This window comes from Penicillium paradoxum (assembly GCF_028828445.1).
Source record: "Penicillium paradoxum strain IBT 22861 chromosome Unknown utg000006l_segment0_segment0, whole genome shotgun sequence".
Taxonomy (NCBI): Eukaryota; Fungi; Ascomycota; class Eurotiomycetes; order Eurotiales; family Aspergillaceae; genus Penicillium; species Penicillium paradoxum.
The window spans coordinates 1,186,972-1,206,773 of NW_026643184.1; the positions used below are offsets into that span (position 1 = coordinate 1,186,972).

General features: G+C 50.2%; 9 protein-coding genes across 9 annotated transcripts; 5 read left to right on the forward strand and 4 right to left on the reverse strand.

The window, feature by feature from the left end:
• Window positions 1-188: 188 nt before the first annotated feature.
• N7457_006911 (dolichyl-diphosphooligosaccharide--protein glycotransferase subunit OST1) lies at window positions 189-1,832 on the forward strand (the record flags this gene model as incomplete). Its single annotated transcript, XM_057177954.1, has 3 exons — window positions 189-529; window positions 610-1,651; window positions 1,707-1,832. 3 exons carry the CDS (start codon window positions 189-191, stop codon window positions 1,830-1,832), a joined length of 1,509 nt encoding a protein of 502 aa, XP_057029698.1.
• A 297-nt stretch (window positions 1,833-2,129) lies between these two features.
• N7457_006912 (uncharacterized protein) lies at window positions 2,130-2,900 on the forward strand (the record flags this gene model as incomplete). The annotated part of the gene is made up of 1 exon (XM_057177955.1): window positions 2,130-2,900. The coding sequence occupies one exon, from the start codon at window positions 2,130-2,132 to the stop codon at window positions 2,898-2,900; it is 771 nt and encodes a 256-aa protein (XP_057029699.1).
• A 332-nt stretch (window positions 2,901-3,232) lies between these two features.
• Window positions 3,233-5,785, reverse strand: cef1 (putative cell division control protein (Cdc5); the record flags this gene model as incomplete). Its single annotated transcript, XM_057177956.1, has 4 exons — window positions 3,233-5,201; window positions 5,258-5,598; window positions 5,670-5,703; window positions 5,760-5,785. The coding sequence occupies 4 exons, from the start codon at window positions 5,783-5,785 to the stop codon at window positions 3,233-3,235; spliced, it is 2,370 nt and encodes a 789-aa protein (XP_057029700.1).
• Window positions 5,786-6,091: 306 nt separating this feature from the next.
• Window positions 6,092-7,507, forward strand: N7457_006914 (ribosome biogenesis protein NOP53; the record flags this gene model as incomplete). Its single annotated transcript, XM_057177957.1, has 3 exons — window positions 6,092-6,225; window positions 6,296-7,237; window positions 7,291-7,507. The coding sequence occupies 3 exons, from the start codon at window positions 6,092-6,094 to the stop codon at window positions 7,505-7,507; spliced, it is 1,293 nt and encodes a 430-aa protein (XP_057029701.1).
• Window positions 7,508-7,799: 292 nt separating this feature from the next.
• On the forward strand, window positions 7,800-8,747 carry rex4 (putative 3'-5' exonuclease; the record flags this gene model as incomplete). Its single annotated transcript, XM_057177958.1, has 2 exons — window positions 7,800-8,062; window positions 8,144-8,747. 2 exons carry the CDS (start codon window positions 7,800-7,802, stop codon window positions 8,745-8,747), a joined length of 867 nt encoding a protein of 288 aa, XP_057029702.1.
• A 437-nt stretch (window positions 8,748-9,184) lies between these two features.
• Window positions 9,185-9,939, forward strand: N7457_006916 (ribonuclease H2 subunit C; the record flags this gene model as incomplete). Its single annotated transcript, XM_057177959.1, has 4 exons — window positions 9,185-9,350; window positions 9,437-9,511; window positions 9,601-9,818; window positions 9,880-9,939. 4 exons carry the CDS (start codon window positions 9,185-9,187, stop codon window positions 9,937-9,939), a joined length of 519 nt encoding a protein of 172 aa, XP_057029703.1.
• Window positions 9,940-11,208: 1,269 nt separating this feature from the next.
• On the reverse strand, window positions 11,209-13,152 carry N7457_006917 (NuA4 histone acetyltransferase complex catalytic subunit ESA1; the record flags this gene model as incomplete). Its single annotated transcript, XM_057177960.1, has 5 exons — window positions 11,209-11,367; window positions 11,445-12,619; window positions 12,683-12,785; window positions 12,956-12,983; window positions 13,070-13,152. 5 exons carry the CDS (start codon window positions 13,150-13,152, stop codon window positions 11,209-11,211), a joined length of 1,548 nt encoding a protein of 515 aa, XP_057029704.1.
• A 437-nt stretch (window positions 13,153-13,589) lies between these two features.
• On the reverse strand, window positions 13,590-14,834 carry N7457_006918 (mRNA guanylyltransferase; the record flags this gene model as incomplete). The annotated part of the gene is made up of 1 exon (XM_057177961.1): window positions 13,590-14,834. One exon carries the CDS (start codon window positions 14,832-14,834, stop codon window positions 13,590-13,592), a length of 1,245 nt encoding a protein of 414 aa, XP_057029705.1.
• A 948-nt stretch (window positions 14,835-15,782) lies between these two features.
• N7457_006919 (putative beta-ketoacyl synthase (Cem1)) lies at window positions 15,783-19,630 on the reverse strand (the record flags this gene model as incomplete). The annotated part of the gene is made up of 12 exons (XM_057177962.1): window positions 15,783-16,183; window positions 16,252-16,890; window positions 16,947-17,060; window positions 17,174-17,239; window positions 17,642-17,777; window positions 17,836-18,204; window positions 18,281-18,634; window positions 18,692-18,763; window positions 18,816-18,923; window positions 18,990-19,156; window positions 19,285-19,368; window positions 19,579-19,630. 12 exons carry the CDS (start codon window positions 19,628-19,630, stop codon window positions 15,783-15,785), a joined length of 2,562 nt encoding a protein of 853 aa, XP_057029706.1.
• Between the last annotated feature and the right edge of the window lie 172 nt (window positions 19,631-19,802).

The window sequence follows — 19,802 nt, forward strand, 5'->3', positions numbered from 1 at the left end:
GAGGAGAAGCTCACGTTATCGATAAGCCGGAGTGCGCGATGTGGCCGCTTCGGTGACCCTAGTATACAATGGGGACCACGTATCATCAGCTTCGCGAGCTTCCCAAGGTTCATCGACCTGACACGTTCACATCTTGAATTGCTGAATATTTTGAAACTTGGAGAAATTGTGAGCTCCAAGTATTCAGAATGAGGTTTTTCACTGCCACGGTGCTCGGGCTGCTTGCGCCCAGCCTGTGCGCCGCAACCAACCTTAGCACGCCCAGTCGACTGGACCTCCCGTCCGACTTCAAACCCCCACAGGTTTTCAAAAACACAAATTTGGTTCGGAACACCAATCTAGAAAAGGGATATGTCCGGGAAACTATCAATGTTGTGGTGCAGAATGTCGACAAGCAGCCGCAAAACGACTACTATCTCCCTTTCTCCGCTGAGGTGTTTGAGCGCATTGGAGGCTTCGAAGTGCGAGACAAGAAGGCCCCTGAGAAGGGACGTTTTGACGTGGATGCCACTGAAGCTGTATCATCCAAGTGAGTATCGATTGGTTGGCCAATGGCACGCCAATCCGCTAGACATTCACCGCGATGGCCAATTCTAACATCAACAACAGTGGCAATCAATACTTCGTCATTCACCTCCCTGAACCTCTGGCACCAAACTCGCAGATTACCCTTGGAATCTCGTACTCAGTGCTTTCCTCTCTCAGCCCGCTTCCTGCGACTATTGGACAGGCCGACAAGCAATACCTCACCTACTCATTCTCCGCTTATATGTCATCCGCCTATGTGACGGATACACAGAAGACCAAGCTGAAGTTCCCCAGCATAAATGTGCCGGATTACACAACCACTGATGGTCTCAAGTCCGGCTCCGACCCCGAGACCAAGGGGTCCACATACACCTACGGGCCATACGACACGGCCAAGGTTGCTCCGGGAACCCAGTACCCAATCACTGTCCGCTACGAGTTCACTAAGCCGGTTATTACTGTGAATCTTTTGGAGCGTGACTTGGAAGTCTCGCACTGGGGCGGCAACCTTGCCACCGAGGAGCGGTACTGGCTGCGCAACAACGCCTCGCAACTGACCAACCAATTCTCGCGCGTCGAGTGGACTTACGCTAACTACCAACAAGCGCCTACTTCGGCTGTTCGTGAGCTGACTTATCCACTTTTGCCTGGATCTGTTGATCCTTACTTCATTGATGACATCGGCAATGTTTCGACCAGCCGCTATCGTCCCAGTATTGGAAAGAGCGCGGGCAACCTGGAGCTGAAGCCCCGCTACCCTATCTTTGGAGGTTGGAACTACAGCTTCCGCATTGGGTGGAACAATGACCTTGCCTCGTTCCTGCGCCGTGCCGCAGGTGTCGACTCCGACTCATACGTTCTCAAGGTCCCGCTCATCGAGGGCCCTAAGATGCCCGAGGGTGTCCAGTATGAGCGTGTGGTTGTTCGTGTTGTTCTCCCCGAGGGTGCTCACAATGTCCGCTTCGAGACCCTCGAAGGAACTAACAGCAATGGTCTTCCTGGCGCGAACCACATCCACGCCCGCTTGAGCTCCTTGCAAACCTACATGGATACCCTTGGCCGGACAACTTTGACCCTGGAGGTTGATAGCCTGACTGATGAGGCACGTAACGCCAAGATAGTGGTATGTATTGATATCTTTTCATTCTTTAGCTCGCATCTTGCTAACCCACCATTAGGTGAGCTACGAACACTCCATGATTGATGCCCTGCGCAAGCCTTTCACCATCTTCGCAGGTATGCTCACTCTCTTTGCCGCTGTTTGGGGTATTGGAAAGATCGATGTCAGTATTAAGAAGCGATGAACTGCGTGAAACAAGTTCATCTTTATCATTTTCTCTTTTTTCTATAGTCGTGTCCAATAGGGCCTTATCAATCGACACCTTGTATGTTTATTCTCCTGTCTCTGGGTTGCTCCTTCCTCTAGATTGCCTACTTCAGCAAAGCCGTGCACTGCCAGCGCGTAGTCGTAGAAACAAACAATCCATCTTAACACCCCCTCCATCCAGGTACTCCCTTCCATTTGACTTGATCTCTTCAGCATTTCAGCATTTTAGTATCTACTCTTCACGTTCACGCTCTGATCATCTCAACTTCCAACCATGCTCGAACGCAAGCCATTACCGGAAAGGTCTCGATCACCACCTCTCGAAGGCAACACCAGCACCAAGTCCACCCAAACCTCCCCAGTCAAACCAGAGGTGCCCCCTCGCGACCCCCTCGGCCCGGTGGTAGTATTCATCGCCCGAGCCGAGAATGTAGACGACCACGACTACCCCAACGCAACGCTGACCGTCTACCAAATGCACGAATACCTACGCTCACTACTGATCATCACCGTCGGCGAGCACCGCAAGCGATTCGGTATGCTAGGCACCCGTCCACACAAGATGCAGACAATCATCCAGCCGGCGAACCGCAGGATCTCATCAATCAGCCGGGTAGGCAAATACCTGACCTCAGCGCTCGAAGAAGCCCGCGAGACCAATTCCGAGTGCATCTTCGTCCTATATGGATGGGACGGCTGGACCACCGACCAAGAGACCATCGCGAATTTGTGCGATCAGTTCCGTGACGTGCCTTTCTTTTTCCACGTTTATGCGAACCGTGGCTCGCCTCGTGACTTTTTCGAGGTTAGCGCTCATAGGTTCAATGCGTACTATCTACAGAAGGTTGCTGTGGATGATGATGTTGTTATCCGGGATCGTTCGACTGCTTTGTTTATTCGCATGATTGAGGCTTTGCCGACGTTGCATTCTGCTAGCTGTCTTCCCAGGATTGCGTTGAGGGACAAGACGGGCCTTAGTAAGTATGACAGGCGGTTTGTCGACGATAATGACGATGGACCTGAAATTCGAAAGCGCGGCGTCTGATAGGTGAGTGCGAATGGATACATGTGGTATATCTCTGCGTATGGATCTTGACTTTATCTTGTGCAGTTTGATATTTCTCGAAAGCATCTATCAGGGATAACATCGATACCTAAGGTGGACACGAGGATGGAGAGCCTACAGGCTGTGAACAAGTCGGCGGTGCTATGAATTGAACAAGCAGCTAGTCAATGATCGATTTTTATCAATCTCATGATATGAAAGGCACAATTCCGAGCGTATGACCGCGTACGGTTCGTCAAATTAGACAGGAAGTAATTGTACAAAAGAGCAAGATATTGTGGTCATCACGCGAGAAAAAAAAGGTAAACTATTTAGTGCCATCCATTGACTGCACCTGCCCCGGCAAGAAGTTCATCAAGCTCATCTTTTCGGCTCTTATACAAATCTTGAGCCTCGCGCTCACGCCGCATAACAAACGAAACTGCCTCGCGAAGCTTCTCGAGTCGCCGAGGCACGGCGGCCTCTTCTGAGATCTGAAGCGTACGGAAAGCGTCCAGTTCGCTCATAGCCGCAGGCAAAGCAGCACCAGCCTCCAGGATCTTCGACCGAAGTGTCTTGGCGCGGTTCTGGTATCCGCCGTAGTGTAAAGAGAGCTTCTTTTCGAGCTTGTTTCCGCGCTCAGCGGTGGCAAAGAGGGAGGTTTGAACCGTGTCGAAGGCCCCGATCATGCGCTGTTCTTCCTGGAATGCGTCCTGCTCGTCATCCTCATAATTCTCAAGACCGGGCAGAGATTTGGCACGAGCTGATGACCAGCCGTCATCGAATTTCTCTTGCCATTCCGACTGCTGTGCTTCAGTGGCCGCAATCTCAGCGGCAATAGAAGCTCGAGCTGCGTCCAAGGACCGGTCGTTCAATTGACGTAATTTTGGTGCTTGGCCCTCAACCTGGGCCCCGGCGATGGGGAATTTGCGAGAGTCGTGAGCAATCAAAATTGCGGCTTCGTTGGCAATCAGACTTTCGATAGTGCCAGTGACTTTGGAGGCACGTTGTAACAACGCATTGATATCCAAAACGGCGGGACGAGGCAGACCTCGCTGATATGCTTGTGATTGACGCTTGAATTCGGCCTTGGAAGCCTTCTCCCGTGCCTCTGCGTTCCGACGGTCACGCTCTGCCGCATCCTCTTCACTGATTTCCATAGATGTGGTGGGCTCGGCGGTCTCGGACGGGGCTTCTTCCAATTCCCAATCATCTTGTTTGGGCCTGGGAAGTGATGCCAACTTGCTGCGCAACTGTTGGCGAGTGAAGTTGTCGTGCATTTTAATGTCTCGTGGTGTGCTGCTGATGAGCTGACCGCCATCCTGGTTCAATGATAAATGGTCTCGTGGTGTGCGCAATGGTGTAGCCCCAGGCCCGATGCCGCCATGTAGAGGTGTTGCGCCGAAGCCATTCGCTTGGCGGAATGGCGTGGCCATGGGGTTGGGAGTGACAATATCCTGCCTCCGGGGAGCAATTCCATCAAATCCAGTTGATGAACCGCCCTCGTGGAGGGGTGTATTATCTCCTCCCAAGAGGGAAGACTGAGTCTCCGTCAGAGCTCGGATGTTTCTGATTTCGTTGGCGATATGATCGTCTTCTGGAGCAGCCCGTGGGGTTCTAATTGGAGCTCCGCCCATGATTTTCGAGTAGTCTCCAACAAGACCCTGGCCGGCTTCTTCATCTTCGTCGTCTCGAGTAGCCTTTGCCCCAGCGACTCCCATCTTGATAATCTCCTCCATTTCGTTTTCGCTGATCTGTGGTGCTGGCAAATTCAGTCCCCGGCGCTTGCTGCTTTGTTCTGCCTCGCGAATCTTCTGCATTTGACCTGCTCGCGCAGCAGCAGCGGAGGCGGCTGTGGCACTGTTTTTATCGTTCTTGCGCTTCTTGCGTTCCGCATCGTCGTCTTGGTCGCCCTTTCGCTTGTTTGCGAGCTGCTGTTTCCGAGGATCGAATGCTTCCCGTTGGCGCTCGTTCAGGTTTTGCTCCTCAATTGTGTCGTAAAATCCAGGAGCGGCTGGCTTTTCGAAAGGAATGTCCGCATTGTAATCCATCTGCCCAGGCTTCCGCGTAACGACCTTAACATTGATACCGGCATGCTTGAGTTCGCGACGCTTCTGAAGAACCGCCAATCGACGTGATTCCTCCAACTGACGTTCTCGGGCCTTTCGCTTGGCCTTCTTACCCTGTGTGTTGGCGAGACGAGCACGCGCCTCGCTGAGCATTTCTTTTTCATCTTCATCCAGATCGATCGTATCGGGACGAGCAGGCTTGGATTCTGGGTCGGGATCCAATTCACCGGGTCTAAAAAATGGTAAGGAAAAGATCAAACGATTTGCAAAATAGTAAATTCCACATACCTCAGGCGGCGGACGTCATCAGCACTGGGAGCGGCGCTCTCCTCGCCGGGCCCTCCTAGGCCTAGCTCGTCATTCTCACGAGACTCAGCCTCATCTAAAAGCTTCTGGTAGCGCTCAAGACATTGTGTGGCAGTGCGCCCGACGATGGGAGCGATTGTGCGCCATTGCGTGGGCATTAGCTTCGCAAGGTGCAGTAGCTTCTCGTCCTCCTCCCGCGACCACTCGGTCTTGCGAATGCCCGGGTCCAACCATTCGATCCATCGCGCCTTGCATTGTTTCGGCGTTTTCCGTGCAAGCAGAGATGAGACTCGAGCCCACTGGTTCAGGCCATATTTGGATACCTGCAATCGAGTCAGTTTTGTCCCATTTACCATTGGCTAGAGGTGTTTTAGAAGAATCGAAATTTACGCACAGCTGCTCGAAGAACTTCATCCTCGATATTGGTCCTAAAAGTATGTTAGCGACGAAAGCTCGTTGGCAGGTTCCAACGGGGGCCACTTACCAGACACCTCCTTTGACGACAGGCATGGCGTATGATCGCGCTCGGCGCTGTATCAATCCTGCAATAAGCGATAATAGATGTCACAGGTACCACCAGAAGATGGAAAATGGCAACCCACTGGCGTTTGGGGAGTTCACGCGCCGTAAGTGATGACAGCTTGAAGCGGAAGAAAAGCGAGTTCACAGATAAGCGCGGCAGACGTGATAACCGCGACCACCGCCCCCGCGCGTGCTGAGATAAGCAGATCCAGAATTTTTTTTGGTTCACGAAAAAAGATAAGACAATATTTTCATACCATCACTGCCGAGTGTCTGTCACTGTTGTCTACCACAATGTCGACTTCTGTGGATGCCCCGAGCCAATACAAGCAACCTTCTCGCAAGGGTAAGAAGGCGTGGCGCAAGAATGTCGATGTCACCGAAGTGCAGGAGGGTCTGCGCCATCTGAAGGAGGCCGAGATCAAAGGGTAAGCCCGTCGATTTGCGCTTTCTTATCTCCACTGGTCAATTGAGGTTCTAACTATCTTATGCTACTAGTGGTCTTATTTCTGAGAAGCCTTCCGAAGAACTTTTCGTTCTTGACAGCACCGGTAATGAAAGTGTGCGCAAGTCTATGAGCAAAAAGCAGAAGCTTCTCAAGTCAGACGAAATTCTTGCTCAGCGCTCTATGATCCCTGCCCTGGACGGCCGCAAGCGTGGAAACGCCAATGTCACCGACGGAGTTATTGAGCCTAAGACGAAGAAACCCAAGAGCGACTGGGTCAGCCGCAAGGAATATCTGCGCCTGAAGCAAGTAGCGAGAGATGCCAAACCTCTGGGCAAGAAGACCGAAAATGAATTCTACGATCCGTGGGCTGATGAAGCCGAACCCTCGCTCACCTACGACGATCCTCGCTTTGATTTCCTGCAGAAGCCCAAGCCCAAGGTTGAGCCAGTCACATTAAAACACGCTCCGATCTCACTTGCCGCCAACGGAAAGCCTGTCCCCTCTGTTAAGATGCCCCACGCTGGAACCAGTTACAACCCCGTGTTCGAGGAGTGGGACAAACTATTGGAGGAACATGGTGCCCAGGCGGTAGAGGCCGAGAAGAAGCGTTTGGAGGAAGAGGCCAAGGAAGCTGAGAAGCAGCGTCTGATTGAGGAGGCCCGGAACGACGACGGCGAGGTGAAGTCGGATGACGAGAGTGCCTGGGAGGGCTTCGAGAGCGAATATGAGAAGCCAGAGTGGCTGACAAAGAAGCGCCCCGAGCGTAAATCCAAGACGCAGCGCAACAAGGTCATCCGACGCAAGGCAGCAGAAGGACAAGCGAAGTGGGAAGCTCAGATGAAGAAGAGAGATGCACAGGCCGAGCATATTCTCAAGATCGCCGAGCAAGTCAAGCAACGGGAGCTTGAACGCGAAAACCAGTCGGATGCTGATGATTCCGAGGAAGGCGATGACACTGCCCTCCGTAAGAAGACCTTCGGTGGCAGGAAAGCGTACGTTTCCGTCTATTTCCATATACTGTGTCCGAACTAACAATTTCTTCCAGTGTACCCGAGCAGCGGTTGGAGCTGGTGCTTCCTGACGAGCTGCAGGATTCGCTCCGACTCTTGAAGCCGGAAGGCAATCTCTTGGATGACCGATTCCGCACATTGATCGTTCAGGGTAAGCTCGAGTCTCGCACACCGATTACCCAGGCCCGCAAGGCCAAAAGATCGATCACGGAGAAGTGGACTGCGAAGGATTTCAAGACTGGATACGAATGATTTGCTGCATATTCCCTCTAAAAGCGCGTGCATTTTGTTATTTGGACATATAATGTGGTCCTCAGACAGATTAGGATCAGGTTTCATATCAATTTATTTCAAGCACTCAAATCTCCACCTTTCCTTGTAGTATCAATCCAATATCACTTCAATTGCCCTAGAAACAAAACGGTCTGGTCAAGGCGCTGCCTGGTCAACTATCAACCCCAAAATAAAAAAGTGGGTCCCGAAAATTTACTGCTTATCGCCTTTTTTTATCTTTCCCATCTTCCTTCACTCCAACAGACACAGAATGGACAAGACAGCCCTTTCCAGTAATTGGAAGAAGCTTCAGGCGACCTTGAAGAAAGACACTCCCAAGCGCAAGCCCTCCGACCGCGACGCTGGAGATGGCATCGTGAAGAAACGCAAGTTGACCGAGAAGCAAAAACCATATACCCGAGACGCCAAACCAGCTCTCAAGCGCAAGAGAATGTCCGAGAAGACAGAGACAAGCGATGCCGTCCCGGTTGAAACGAGCTCGCGTTGTAAGGAAAATGAAGGTCGTTCGCCAACGTAAGTTTACTCCCCGCACATCACATCGCGGTATTGCGCGGGCTGTATATATGCTTCTAGCTGCTAACTGCCCGCCTACAGTGCCGAACTAGGAAGATATGTCGCCATGGATTGTGAGATGGTGGGGGTCGGACCAAACCCAGACAACGACTCGGTGCTTGCCCGCGTCAGTGTGGTGAACTTCAACGGAGACCAAATATACGATTCGTACGTGCGGCCAAAGGAGATGGTGACAGACTGGCGCACTCATGTGAGCGGCATCGCCCCTAAGCACATGATCGAGGCACGCACTCTCGAGCACGTCCAAAAGGAAATTGCAGATATCATGAAGGATCGCATCCTTGTCGGCCATGCCGTCAGCAATGATCTGGACGCTCTGCTCCTTGGCCACCCCAAGCGCGATATCCGCGATACGAGCAAGCACGCACCATACCGGAGAATTGCGGGCGGTGGTTCACCGCGTCTGAAGATGTTGGCTGAGGAGTTCTTGGGAATTAAGATTCAGGATGGAGCGCACTCCAGTGTGGAAGATGCTCGGGCTACAATGGCTCTGTATCGCCGGGAGAAGGACGCCTTTGAGCGTGAACATTTGAAGAAATGGCCTGCTCGGATGATTGCCGACACTAGGGAGAAGGGCGAGGGTCAGAAAAAGAAGAAGAAGAAGAAGACCCACCGCAAGCGTTGATATGGTTGAATATTCGATGTAGCTTTCGAAGAGACATGTTGAGACACTCTGTATATGTATACCCCAATCATTACCAATTGAATTGTTTTGCATTTCTATGAGAATATTAGAAGGAACTATTGTATTTATCATCGGAAACCAAAAAATTAATCATTCAGAATCGACTATCCAACCAGGTGTATGCTTAACCACTATGTAGTTCTACGTCGATCCCGAATTTCCACTTAACGCGGAGAACGCGTCGCGCCGCACCTCCGATCTTTCACCCGAATCCAACGCAACGACCAAGAACGAAGAACACCCGACACCTAATTCAAGACTTTGGGTATACATTGAACTGGTAACCAGTCTCACCCAGCCAGAAATACCCAGAATTACACCATTACTCCTCCGCCAGTCCTCAGAACATCCGTCCGCCACGAATCTTCATAACCACAATGCCCGACATGTACGCCATTCAACCCTGCTCGAAAGCGAGCCTAGACTCTGAGAAAAATGACTCGAATCTGCAATGCACACCGAATATCATCCCGTGCCGAGTTCACCACGATGGACCAATTGATTCCTTGGGGCGGTATTGGACACCAGTGAAAGACGAAAAAGGTGCGCAGGACAATCCCCGGCTAGAGAATGTCCAGCCTACTCTACCCACTCTGAATAAATACTGATATCTTCTCGTCGATATCCAGATAATACAGAAACAGTGCACTTCCGTGGACGCAAACTCCGAGGTCGGCGCGTCGCTCTCCCTGAGGGTTATCAAGGTATGAAAATATCCAGATGGGTTCTATGAGACTGCAAAAATCTCGATCAGGTCAGATTTGGCTGATCTTATCCAACTATCAATATATAGGCGTTGTAGCAACTCCTACAGACCGCGTGTTACCTCCCACTCAGCGGGCCGACAGTGACGGCGCCGAGGATGTCGAGGCTGAACCCGAGGAACCAGTGAAGATTCTGGAGACGCAGGGAACTTTTGATGACTTTATAGTATGGGGTCATGAAGCTCTCCCTCCTGCAGATGACACTTTTGTGAAGGGAGTGGCAGAGTGGATTCAATTCGCGGATGCAGTATGTTTTGTTCCCTTCCGATGCGCTCTATAAAGGCCTTTTTTTGCTAAATCCTCATTAGATGCATACGACTCCATCTTCAACAACGAATGGAAACAAGGAATCTACTGCTGCTGTATAAGGAATACCATATTGTCTTCCCTGATGGATAGTACCACCGGAAGGGCATTTGTTGTCTGAATATGCCTGGAATCAGGCTGGTAAAACTAGAATAGTTCAATTAGTATGACCAAGACCTTAATAAATGCCTAGTCAAGGTACGTAGGCCCAACCTGAGAAAGCAGATAAAATGAAGCTTGTCATCTAGTCGGCCGCATCTACAGGCTTACAATGTCTTTCTAGTAGTCCTTTTAACTGCGCTCTTGAAGGTCGTTTTAGAAGTCATTCTAACAGACTAGGTATCTTCTTCTCTTCTCAAGATACACTAATAATGTATGGAAGGTAGCTTTAACCAGGAATTATGATTTACAATACAGCAACAAGCAGTGTCAAGAAAAGTCCAACGTCAGGCATATTCGACAAATTAAATTTCAATTGAACCCGACTGAGCGCTATATACCTCTGTGAGCGGTGGTATTGGCAGCTATACCAATCCCCTACATGTACCTATCTACAACCCAGCCTTGATATATTATTTTGCTCGGTAAGGATGATTTTATTCCATGCTAAGACTACCTGTGTAGCTAAATTCTAAATTCCTGCAAATGGGGGTCATGGCTAATAATGTGATGGGGCAAGGTCAATTCCGAAGAAAAGAGTCCATTCAACTAGAATAACGCAGGTGGGAAGAGAAGGAGGAAAGAAAGAGAGAGTCCTATAACTCACGTATCTGACAAGGATACTCAATTCAAGGGAAAGCCACGTCGCGCAGCTTAAAATCTGGCGTATACGCAGCAGAGGGTGTCGGGGATGGCTATACCTCCACTTCTCTAAGGGCCAAACACAGCGCAGACCGCGGAAGGTCGAAATGTAGGAATAGAAGACATTGTTTCTGTAGAAATAAGCATGTTTTTCTGATAAGAAAGGTGCATTTTTTCCCACTAAGTAAACTGAAATTAAAATTTATCTGGCAGAAATCAGGCAAAAACCAGGCAAAGGGGGTGGAATAACAATCCCCTTCAAATTTCAGTGATGAGAGCTTCTATCGAAATGCTCAAGATACATATGCAGACGCCTTTACCCGGAGAAAACGCTGTAGATCAACCGTAACATCGAAGCAATCAAATCAACACAGACCCGATGGCAACCGTGGTACCGCGTGTCTGGAAATAACCATGCTTCGACGTCAATAACGCCCCGAACCAAGCCCAAGCATACATCAGTAACCGCCCAATGAAAGAACAATTCGCAGGAAATCAAACAAGGAGATTCAGAAAAACAACGACTCCTATCACCAATTCCAGGTCCGGCTGGAAGCAGCAAAGACAGGAGGCTTCCACTGAAGACGGGCAGGATCGATTTTGCGCGCACCCTTGAGCTCCTCCTTTTTGAGACGCTTGTTGTGCTCCTCAACAACTTGGTCCGTGAGTACAATGACCCAATTACCCTTCTGCGAAGAGAGTTAGCAAATCGGAGTCAGTGTATGTGCTCGGTACTGCCAGCCCACGCTTGCAGGTTTGAACTTACGTGATATCGAAGCATGTTGAAAACAACCAGAGTCTCATGGACGTCCTTTTCAGTCATAGAAGTGAGTACTGCAAGCTCATTCTCGCTCATGGCTTCTCGATTGGGCTCGATCAGTAAATCAACTAACGTTTCACGCCAGTACTGTCGATAACCAAGAAGACCCAGATCACTGAGTGGTTTCTCTGGAGAACCAAGCTTGCCTTCGCGCTTGCTGAGCTCGTAACTGAACGAGATCAGCAAACGACCGAAGCCACGGCGCTGGTATTGCGGCAAAGTCATGATACACGCTAGGTTATATCCTTCGGCGGAATCCTTCTCTTTGGAGAAGTAACCGACGAAATGGCAGCCTGTCTCATCGCGTGTGCACATGCAGTAGAATAGGAATGGGTCAACGTCGTAGTAAAGGGTCTTGTGGTCAAGGAAGAGCTTGCTCAGGAGACACAAGTTACGACACCATGTCCGCTGGCGACGACCGTCGACTTCGAAGAAGGAGATGTTGTCATCTCGGTAGATCTCGTTACCTGGCGGGTGCGTCAAGGTACACTTTGAGCGGTGACGCTCAAAGGCACGCTTATTGTCAAAGTAACTAAGGCAAAACTCATCGATATAGACCAGGTCGACATCCGAGAAGGAATCCGGGTATGGTGAGAAATACCACGGCTCAACGTCATACTTGCCCATTTGCAAGCGGGTCAAGTTTCGCACGCGATGAATCTCCGTTGGGTTCTGGGTCATACTACCGCCTGTGCGGAGCCGTTCAATTTCCTCGCCGCGTGAGATCACCTCGCCAGATGCCATTTGAACATGCTCTTCGGTCACCGATTTGCCTTCCGCTGCAGCATCTGCCATCTCGAAATCATCTGATTCAGTGGCTTTTGGTGTGCCCACAGCTGATACAGCCGCAGATGGGAACATTGAGGTGTCTCCACCAGGTGTTTCGGCCCCGAGGTTTTCTTTCCCTCCAGCCTTCGAGGGCCGTGATGCCTTGCCGACATTCACATTCTTCCCACTCAGGGCGTCGGGAGTTTGAGACAGATCCCGGCTCTCAGCTCTAGCACGCTTGTTTTTGCTTGGCGCTGCTTTGCTGGCGGCGCCAGCCTTCTTCTTATCAGCCTTCTCTGGCTGAGGCCATTCAACCTCATGGGAGAGATCGATGCGCGAAGATGCGACCCATTCTAACAAACAGAGTCAGCCTAAGCTCCACAGATACTGATACATGTTTTGCGATGTATACTTACCATCAAGACGTTTGTTGAAATCGACATAGTGTACACTAAGAACTATATCAGCACCAACTCGACACAGACACGAAACCGACAAGGGGGGATAAAGAGAGCCATACTAGAAAGAAGGACCATCTTTCCTTTGTCTGATAGATAAAATCTCAGCCTTTCGTAATTCTCCATCCTACATAGAACAGTCAATATCAAAACCGAATTGGGTTCGACGCCACTGATTGATAATCACGTGACATGATCACCAGAATCTGCGAGCGCAGGGTCAAAACGAACCTTCTGCACCATGGCCTTCACACCGATCCTACGAGCCCAGTTAGCATTTGCGACCGATAAAAGTCGATCTCAAAAAGGCGAGAACAATTATTTCAGGCAAAAAAAGCGACTTACCTGATGGTGTTGAGCGTGGCGAACCCCTTGTCAACAGGGTCGGGCGTCCCCGTCGCCTCCCCGTGGGAATCTCGGACGCCCATTGTATCGAACTGTCAGTAGGGTCTGAAGCGATATCAAAGATGAGAATGATGGAATCCTGCGATATTGTGAAATTTGGAGATGGAGGAGTTGATGCGGGAACCTTGAGGCAAACTGGAAATCGTTATGTCAGCTGTTCCGCAGAGGTCGGGATCCCGAGGTGTATATAGGACTGATATATTGCTATCCTCAAGACTAATAGTATAAATTACAAGGCCGAAGATAAATTTTATTGCTCGAAATCATTCCAAATGATACCTAGGTAATGCCATGAACACCGTGTCCTGTTTTCAAGATTTGCATCCTCTTCCATGTTGCCATGCCGTGATCTTGTAGATAAAATACAAAGCCCAAACCAACGCCAAGCGCCTTGCAATGAATCAGACAGACAAAGAGCCGCCGAGAAAGAAGTCGTGTATTTCAAGACTCTTCTCTGTCGTCACCCTTCGAACTTCCGCTTGACACCGTTCGGATTCGCGGACGGTGGCATGGCTTGGGCTCTCCGCTTCTTCTCCTCGTCCCCAGCGGCCATATTGTGTTGGCGCTGTTTCCAAGCTGTCTTGATGATGGGAGCAAGGCGGATGAGGTCATCCTCGGTGACGCGGTCCTCGATACTTTCAAGGACCTTTTCAACAGTGGAGATGTGGTTTGCATCGTTCTTGTCGTCGCGAATACGATAGAAGCGCCAGCGTCCTTCCTCGTCTTTAGCACATTCGACAATAGTATCGTCGAGCGGAATCTGCATAGCCTTGAGATCTTCCCACTCCTTCGGCTCCAAAAACATCTCCCCGAAAAGACGATACTCGCCAGCACTCAGCATGACAAACAGGTGGCAGATTGGGATAGCGTCGTAGTCCACATATGGCTGGGTGATACCATCACCCTCATCCTCGGTATCTGGCTCAAGCGTTGGAAACTCGAGACGCATACGGAAGTCAACCGTGTTCTCTTGGGGTGGCTTCCACTTCAGAATGTGTTCATCGGTGCCGATGCGGTACGGAGTGCTGCGGCAAGTAAAGATGAGACCGTCATTACCATGGATGCGCTTGACCTTGGGAATAATTTCACGGAACATCATCTCGATACCGTAACTGAACTGTGTGGATTTGTCCTCAACGGCAAAAGCACGGTGATTTTTCTCGTCCGGGAATTTACGGTACATGGCATTGTACGGCCTGAGTACCTTTTCCTTGAAGTAGGCTAGCCGTTTGTCCAGGGTACGATGCATTAAGCTCTGTCCATCCAGAACAAGACAGTCGAAGACCAGATACTTCAGCTGCGTGGTTCCATCTTCGTATGTATCATTGACAAGCTCGCCGTCAACCAAGGTGTCGACGTGGAAACTCTGGAAGGTATCATCGTTCGGCAGAGGGAAGTGTAAACCAGGTACATAACGGTAATCGTTCTTGCGATCGATCAGGTAATGGATCTCCGGCATGTCGGAATCGGGATCTCCGCGCGCAAAGTACATCAAGCAGCGGATGCCATCTGTCTTTTCACAGACAAAGTAGTCCTCTTGTTGCAATTCGGTCAGATGTCGCGCCGAGAAGCTGACTGGTTGTGCACCTGGAAAGTTCAGATTGTTGCGCCCGAGGAGGTTGGCGACTTCGCGGCGAAATTGATCAGCTAGCTCATGATCGGCTTTGATGCCAATCGAGTCTAGATCAGGGACCGCGTGACCCATGGCGAAGGAGAGGAGGTTTTGGAGTGTATGAATTATAGAGGCAAAATCTCAGACGTTATTCTGGCACACTTCGAAGTTCCCTAGGGATTTTTGAGAGAGAGAGGGGCGAGCTGCGATTAATGAGGCTCCGAGAGCTTGGTGGAGTGATAGCGAATGCGAAGGGCGCTCGCCCGCAATCGCGGCGACAGGAACCAGACGCGGTTTAGCTGTAGTTGGCTTTTAAAAAGCAGACAAAGAGGCTCCTTCAGGGATCAGAGTATGGTTCTCTTTGCGCATGCTGTCAGGTCTCAAAGACAATGGGTGATCGGCGAATGAAATGAGCTGAGATATGTTTTGGTGCCTGAGGCATGGATAACGTAATCTAAATAGCTCCAGCCCTGGCTCCAGGACTCCAGTCCAGCCAGGCTCTGGACCTAAGTAAGCCCTAGTCTTGAGCCCCTAGAGCTTGGATAGAGCTGTAGCCGGAAGAGATCAGTGCCCATGCAAGTTCTTATCATTCTCTTAGGATGAGAAACCAAGGCGTAGATCATATATAGCTCATCAAAGTTTAAACATTTCATCCACTGAAATCTCATATTAGTCTACCTAGGTACACTTTATAGCAGTTGTCACATAAAAAAAAATAAGGATCAATGATTGTGGAAAGCTCTCAATTGAAGCTACTTTCGAAAATTCAAATGCATCACGCCAGCCGGGGTATCATATCGTCACCTTTCAAAGCAGACAGAACCAGCCTGTACCCATGTCCTATCCAGGAAAATCGCAGAACGAGAAAGACACGAATAAGTCGAATAAGAGTGGTGCGATGCCCAGTATTCCTTCCTGCACCCACGAACGCCAGCATCCAGTATCCAGTACACGGTTGGAGAAAAAGACCCAACTCCAAATGAAAAGAAAAGAGTCGTCATAAGTCATAGCTTGATGTGTGAAAGTCAACTGACATACCACTTAAGCTGTGGTGACGGAAGACTTCCGCCCACCCGGGACAGCGGATCTGTTGCTTGCGTCGATTGCACCAAGAGAGGGGTCCATTTCTCCATTGGCGTCAATGGAAGAAGAGTCCATATCGTTGGCGACAGTCGAGAAGAGAATACCACCGAAAAGGGGCTGGCTATCATCGTTGGAGAAAAGACCACCACCGCTTCGAACTCCCATGGCGTGCGACATTTGCTCCTTGATGCGAACGTAGCGGTACTTCGATTTGGTGGTAATGACGGGATGGCGAACAAGGGGTTGAGGAGCAGAGCGGGCTATAGCAGCCATGACAGCATCTCTTTCTTCGTCTGAGTCAATAGGTCCGGTAGTCTCGATATCCTCTTGCAGAGGGGCATTGGCATCGATAGCAGCCTCTGTAGTGCAAAGAGGTCAGATATCTCATAATCTATAACAAACATAAATAATAAAGCAGTAAACTTACTCTGCTGGCGAGCTTGGTTCTTCTTCTGATACTGCTGAAGCAACATATCATACGGCAGAGTTCGGCCAGGAACCGAGCGCTTGGCGCCCATCGAATGGCTCTTGCAGGTCAAGGATCGGGCGCACTGCGCGCCGTTGGGCAGGATGACACCGCATTGTTTCTCGACATCGACAGGACCTTTCGGTTTAGCAGTCTTCTGCTTAGGCTCGTCCTTCTTCTTCTTTTTCTTTGACTCCTTGCTATCGTCTTCATCGGCCTTGCGCTTCTTGCCCTTTCTGTTGCCATCCTCGGTGCCCTTTGTAGCGCTCTTCTTGGCGCTCTTCTGGCCCATATTAGCAGTTTCTCCATCCAGCCTGTCGGGGCCATCGTCGTCTCTATCATCGCCGGCCTTCAGGCGATTGGCCGCGTCGCGGGCTTCCTTCTTCTTGCGCGCCTTCTCCTGCTTGGCCTTGAGGCAGCCGCGCACATGTTCCGCCGCAGTTTGTTTAAGGGTAGGACGCTTGCAGTGCTTGCAGATAACGGTTTCAATGAGGTCATCCTCGCGCGGCTTGCCGGTCGGAAACACGGAGACGACCTTGCTGTCGAGGACGGGGAGGGGAGATGCGGTAGGGGAGGTATCAATAGGGCCATCTTTAGCTTCTAAAAGAACTTTCGTTAAGTCCATTGCCTGGTTTCATAAGTCCGGAGAGCTTTACCGTCTGCTTTCTTCTTGCTTGACGCTTTGGATGTCTTCTTCACCTTGATCTTGCCGGGTTTGGTATCCTTGTCCGTGAAGGTGTACCCGGACGCATCAACCAGACTTCCCGATCCTGCCAGAACAGATATAATTAGCTGAGGCCATTCGTCGACATCAGATGCGCTCGGTTTGATGTCAAAGTATCCTAGATGTTTTGCGCTTTCAAGGGAAACAGGTATTGCCTACCTCGACCGGGGTCACCATTGTTCGCCATGGTGAGCGCAAACTGAGGAAGTAAGGAGATACAGAACGCTTTTGTGTCACTCAGATAGCCTTTGAAATGGCGTTGGTGGTGGTCATTAAGGAATGAGTTCAATCTCCAGAGTCACGGTCAGGCTGGGGCTCCGCATTAGGATCGATCACGTGTCACCTGTTGATCTATCAAAAGGTACACCTATACTCCGTATAGCTACATGTAATTGACCATTGTCCCTTGAATATGACTTTGTTTCTGTTTTTGTTATTGCTACATGACAGTGGGTGAAAGCTTTGATGCTCTCTTAACTAATAAAGAAATTTGATGGTCAATCAAGTCAATAATCAGGCAATTCTCTTTTTAAACCAGTGCCTGCCAAGCTTCTGGTCATAGTCTAATCAAACACAATATTGTACAAAGAAAAATCAAAGGTCATGAATACTTTGCAAAGCAAAGACTACTGTTTGTACCGCCGAATCCAAAGCTGTTTGTCAAGGCAACATCAATCTGTCGTGACTGGGGATCTTTAGGCGCATAGTTGCAATCAAAGCCATCGGCCAAACGGTCAAGATTGATAGTGGGAGGCATGGTGTTCTATTCCGTGTTAGTATAATCTGTAGCACAGCTTCCTCGATCCAGAGGATTGACTCACTTCGTGGATTGCAAGTACACTGATCAGAGCTTCGATGGCACCAGCACCACCAAGAAGATGACCAAGGGCACCCTTTGTGCTGCTAACATTCACATCAGCAGCCTTCTGCTTGCCATCAGGACCAAGAAAAAGGGATTTGATAGCAGCGTTCTCGGCAGCATCGCCGACAATGGTTGAAGTTGCATGTGCATTAATATAGTCTACCGAAGCAGGTCGTAACTGGGCTTGCTTAAGTGCTTTTTTCATGGCCATAAACGCGCCTTCGCCGTTGTCCTTGGGCGAAGTCATGTGGTGCGCGTCGCTGGAGCAGCCATACCCTTTGAGCTCTGCATAGATACGAGCCCCTCTTGCGAGTGCATGTTCTAGTTCCTATATTTCAAAACATTAGTATCGACTCGCAGCGGTTTGAAATACTTCATAGTCGTATCGGGAGCAGGACACGTACCTCAAGAATCAACACAGCTGCGCCTTCGCCAACTACGAAGCCTCCACGGTCAGCGTCAAATGGCCGCGACGCCTTCTCCGGAGTGTCGTTGAATGTCGAGGCTAGACTCCTTGCGCGAGCAAATCCACCGATGGCTAAAGGATGAATGCAAGACTCAGCACCACCGGCGACCATCACATCGGCATCGCCGCAAACAATGAACCGAGCAGCATCGCCAACAGAATGGGCACCAGTCGTGCAAGCTGTTGTTGCAGAATGATTCGGGCCCATGAAACCATACTTCATAGAGATGTGTCCAGCACCGAGATTAATCAGAAGCTTTGGGACAAATAGCGGATTAACCTTTTTGTAGCCCTATGCAAGAGGTTAGTTGCGGTCTCCGATATACCATCCACAAAGGGAAACACTCACCCCTCTGTCGTAGGCTATAGTGGTATTGTACATTTCCTCAAAGTTTCCAATGCCTGATCCCAAACAGACTCCCTATCAGAATGATTAACAGCGGCCTAGCGAGCACACATCCCCATATACATACCGTTACCTCTCTCTGTTCAAAAGGCTCAGGCTTCCATTCCGCATCTTGAAGCGCCTCCTCAGTCGCCGCCATGGCATACTGCGCGAATTTGGCCATTTTTCGCTCATCCTACTCCACTCTGTTAGTATTTCAAACAAATCACAAATCACAAAGTGATGGTAGTTGAAGACATACACCCCGACCCAGCCATTCCGAGGCAGTCCATCCTCCATCCTCGCGACTGCCCTGGGGCACAACGGCAGCAACCTGACAGGGCTGTTCAGCGAAGCGCTCATCGCGATCTTTCACATTAACAACGCCGCAATGGCCATCCAGTAAGCGTTTCCATGTATGCCGAACGCCTACATTGGAGCACGGTGTTAGTCACGCATTCCAGATCTCCAAAATCAAAGCACGATCAAAGCGCATCTCATGACACGAAAGCAGTATGTATACGCGGGCACTATTTCTTATCTCCAAGTGCCCGCACCGGCATCTCCACCATCATTGGCTGTCACAACCTTCCCCTTTGGGCGTGGCAAGTGGGGACGCAGAAGCTCGAGACCTCCGGAGTCTGGGGATAACGAGTATCATGCATGAGCTCTCGGTTAATCGGCAACGGAGAGAACTCGGCTGTAGAACTTTGGAAAGCTCTGCTGCGAAAACCGCGAAGTTGCGAAGTTGCGAAATTGCAGAAATACATGGCCCATGATATGAGCTCCCTTGGAGCTATCAAATCAAAAACCAACGATACCCCCAAAACAAAGCAGAAGCAGTAACTCACCTACACCGAGCGGCGTCACCGCACCAAGGCCTGTTACAACAACGCGCCGCATTGCATAATAACCAAGTATATCCCAGGAGTGTCAAAAGAAGAAAAGCGAAAAGCGGGCCGAAGCCAAGAAAGGAAAGTCTGCACGACCGATCCACGGGAATGTGGCGGGGAAGCGCCGCATCTGCTCGTCTTTCCCTTTACACTTCAACGGCCAGAGAGAGAGAAGAAAAAAA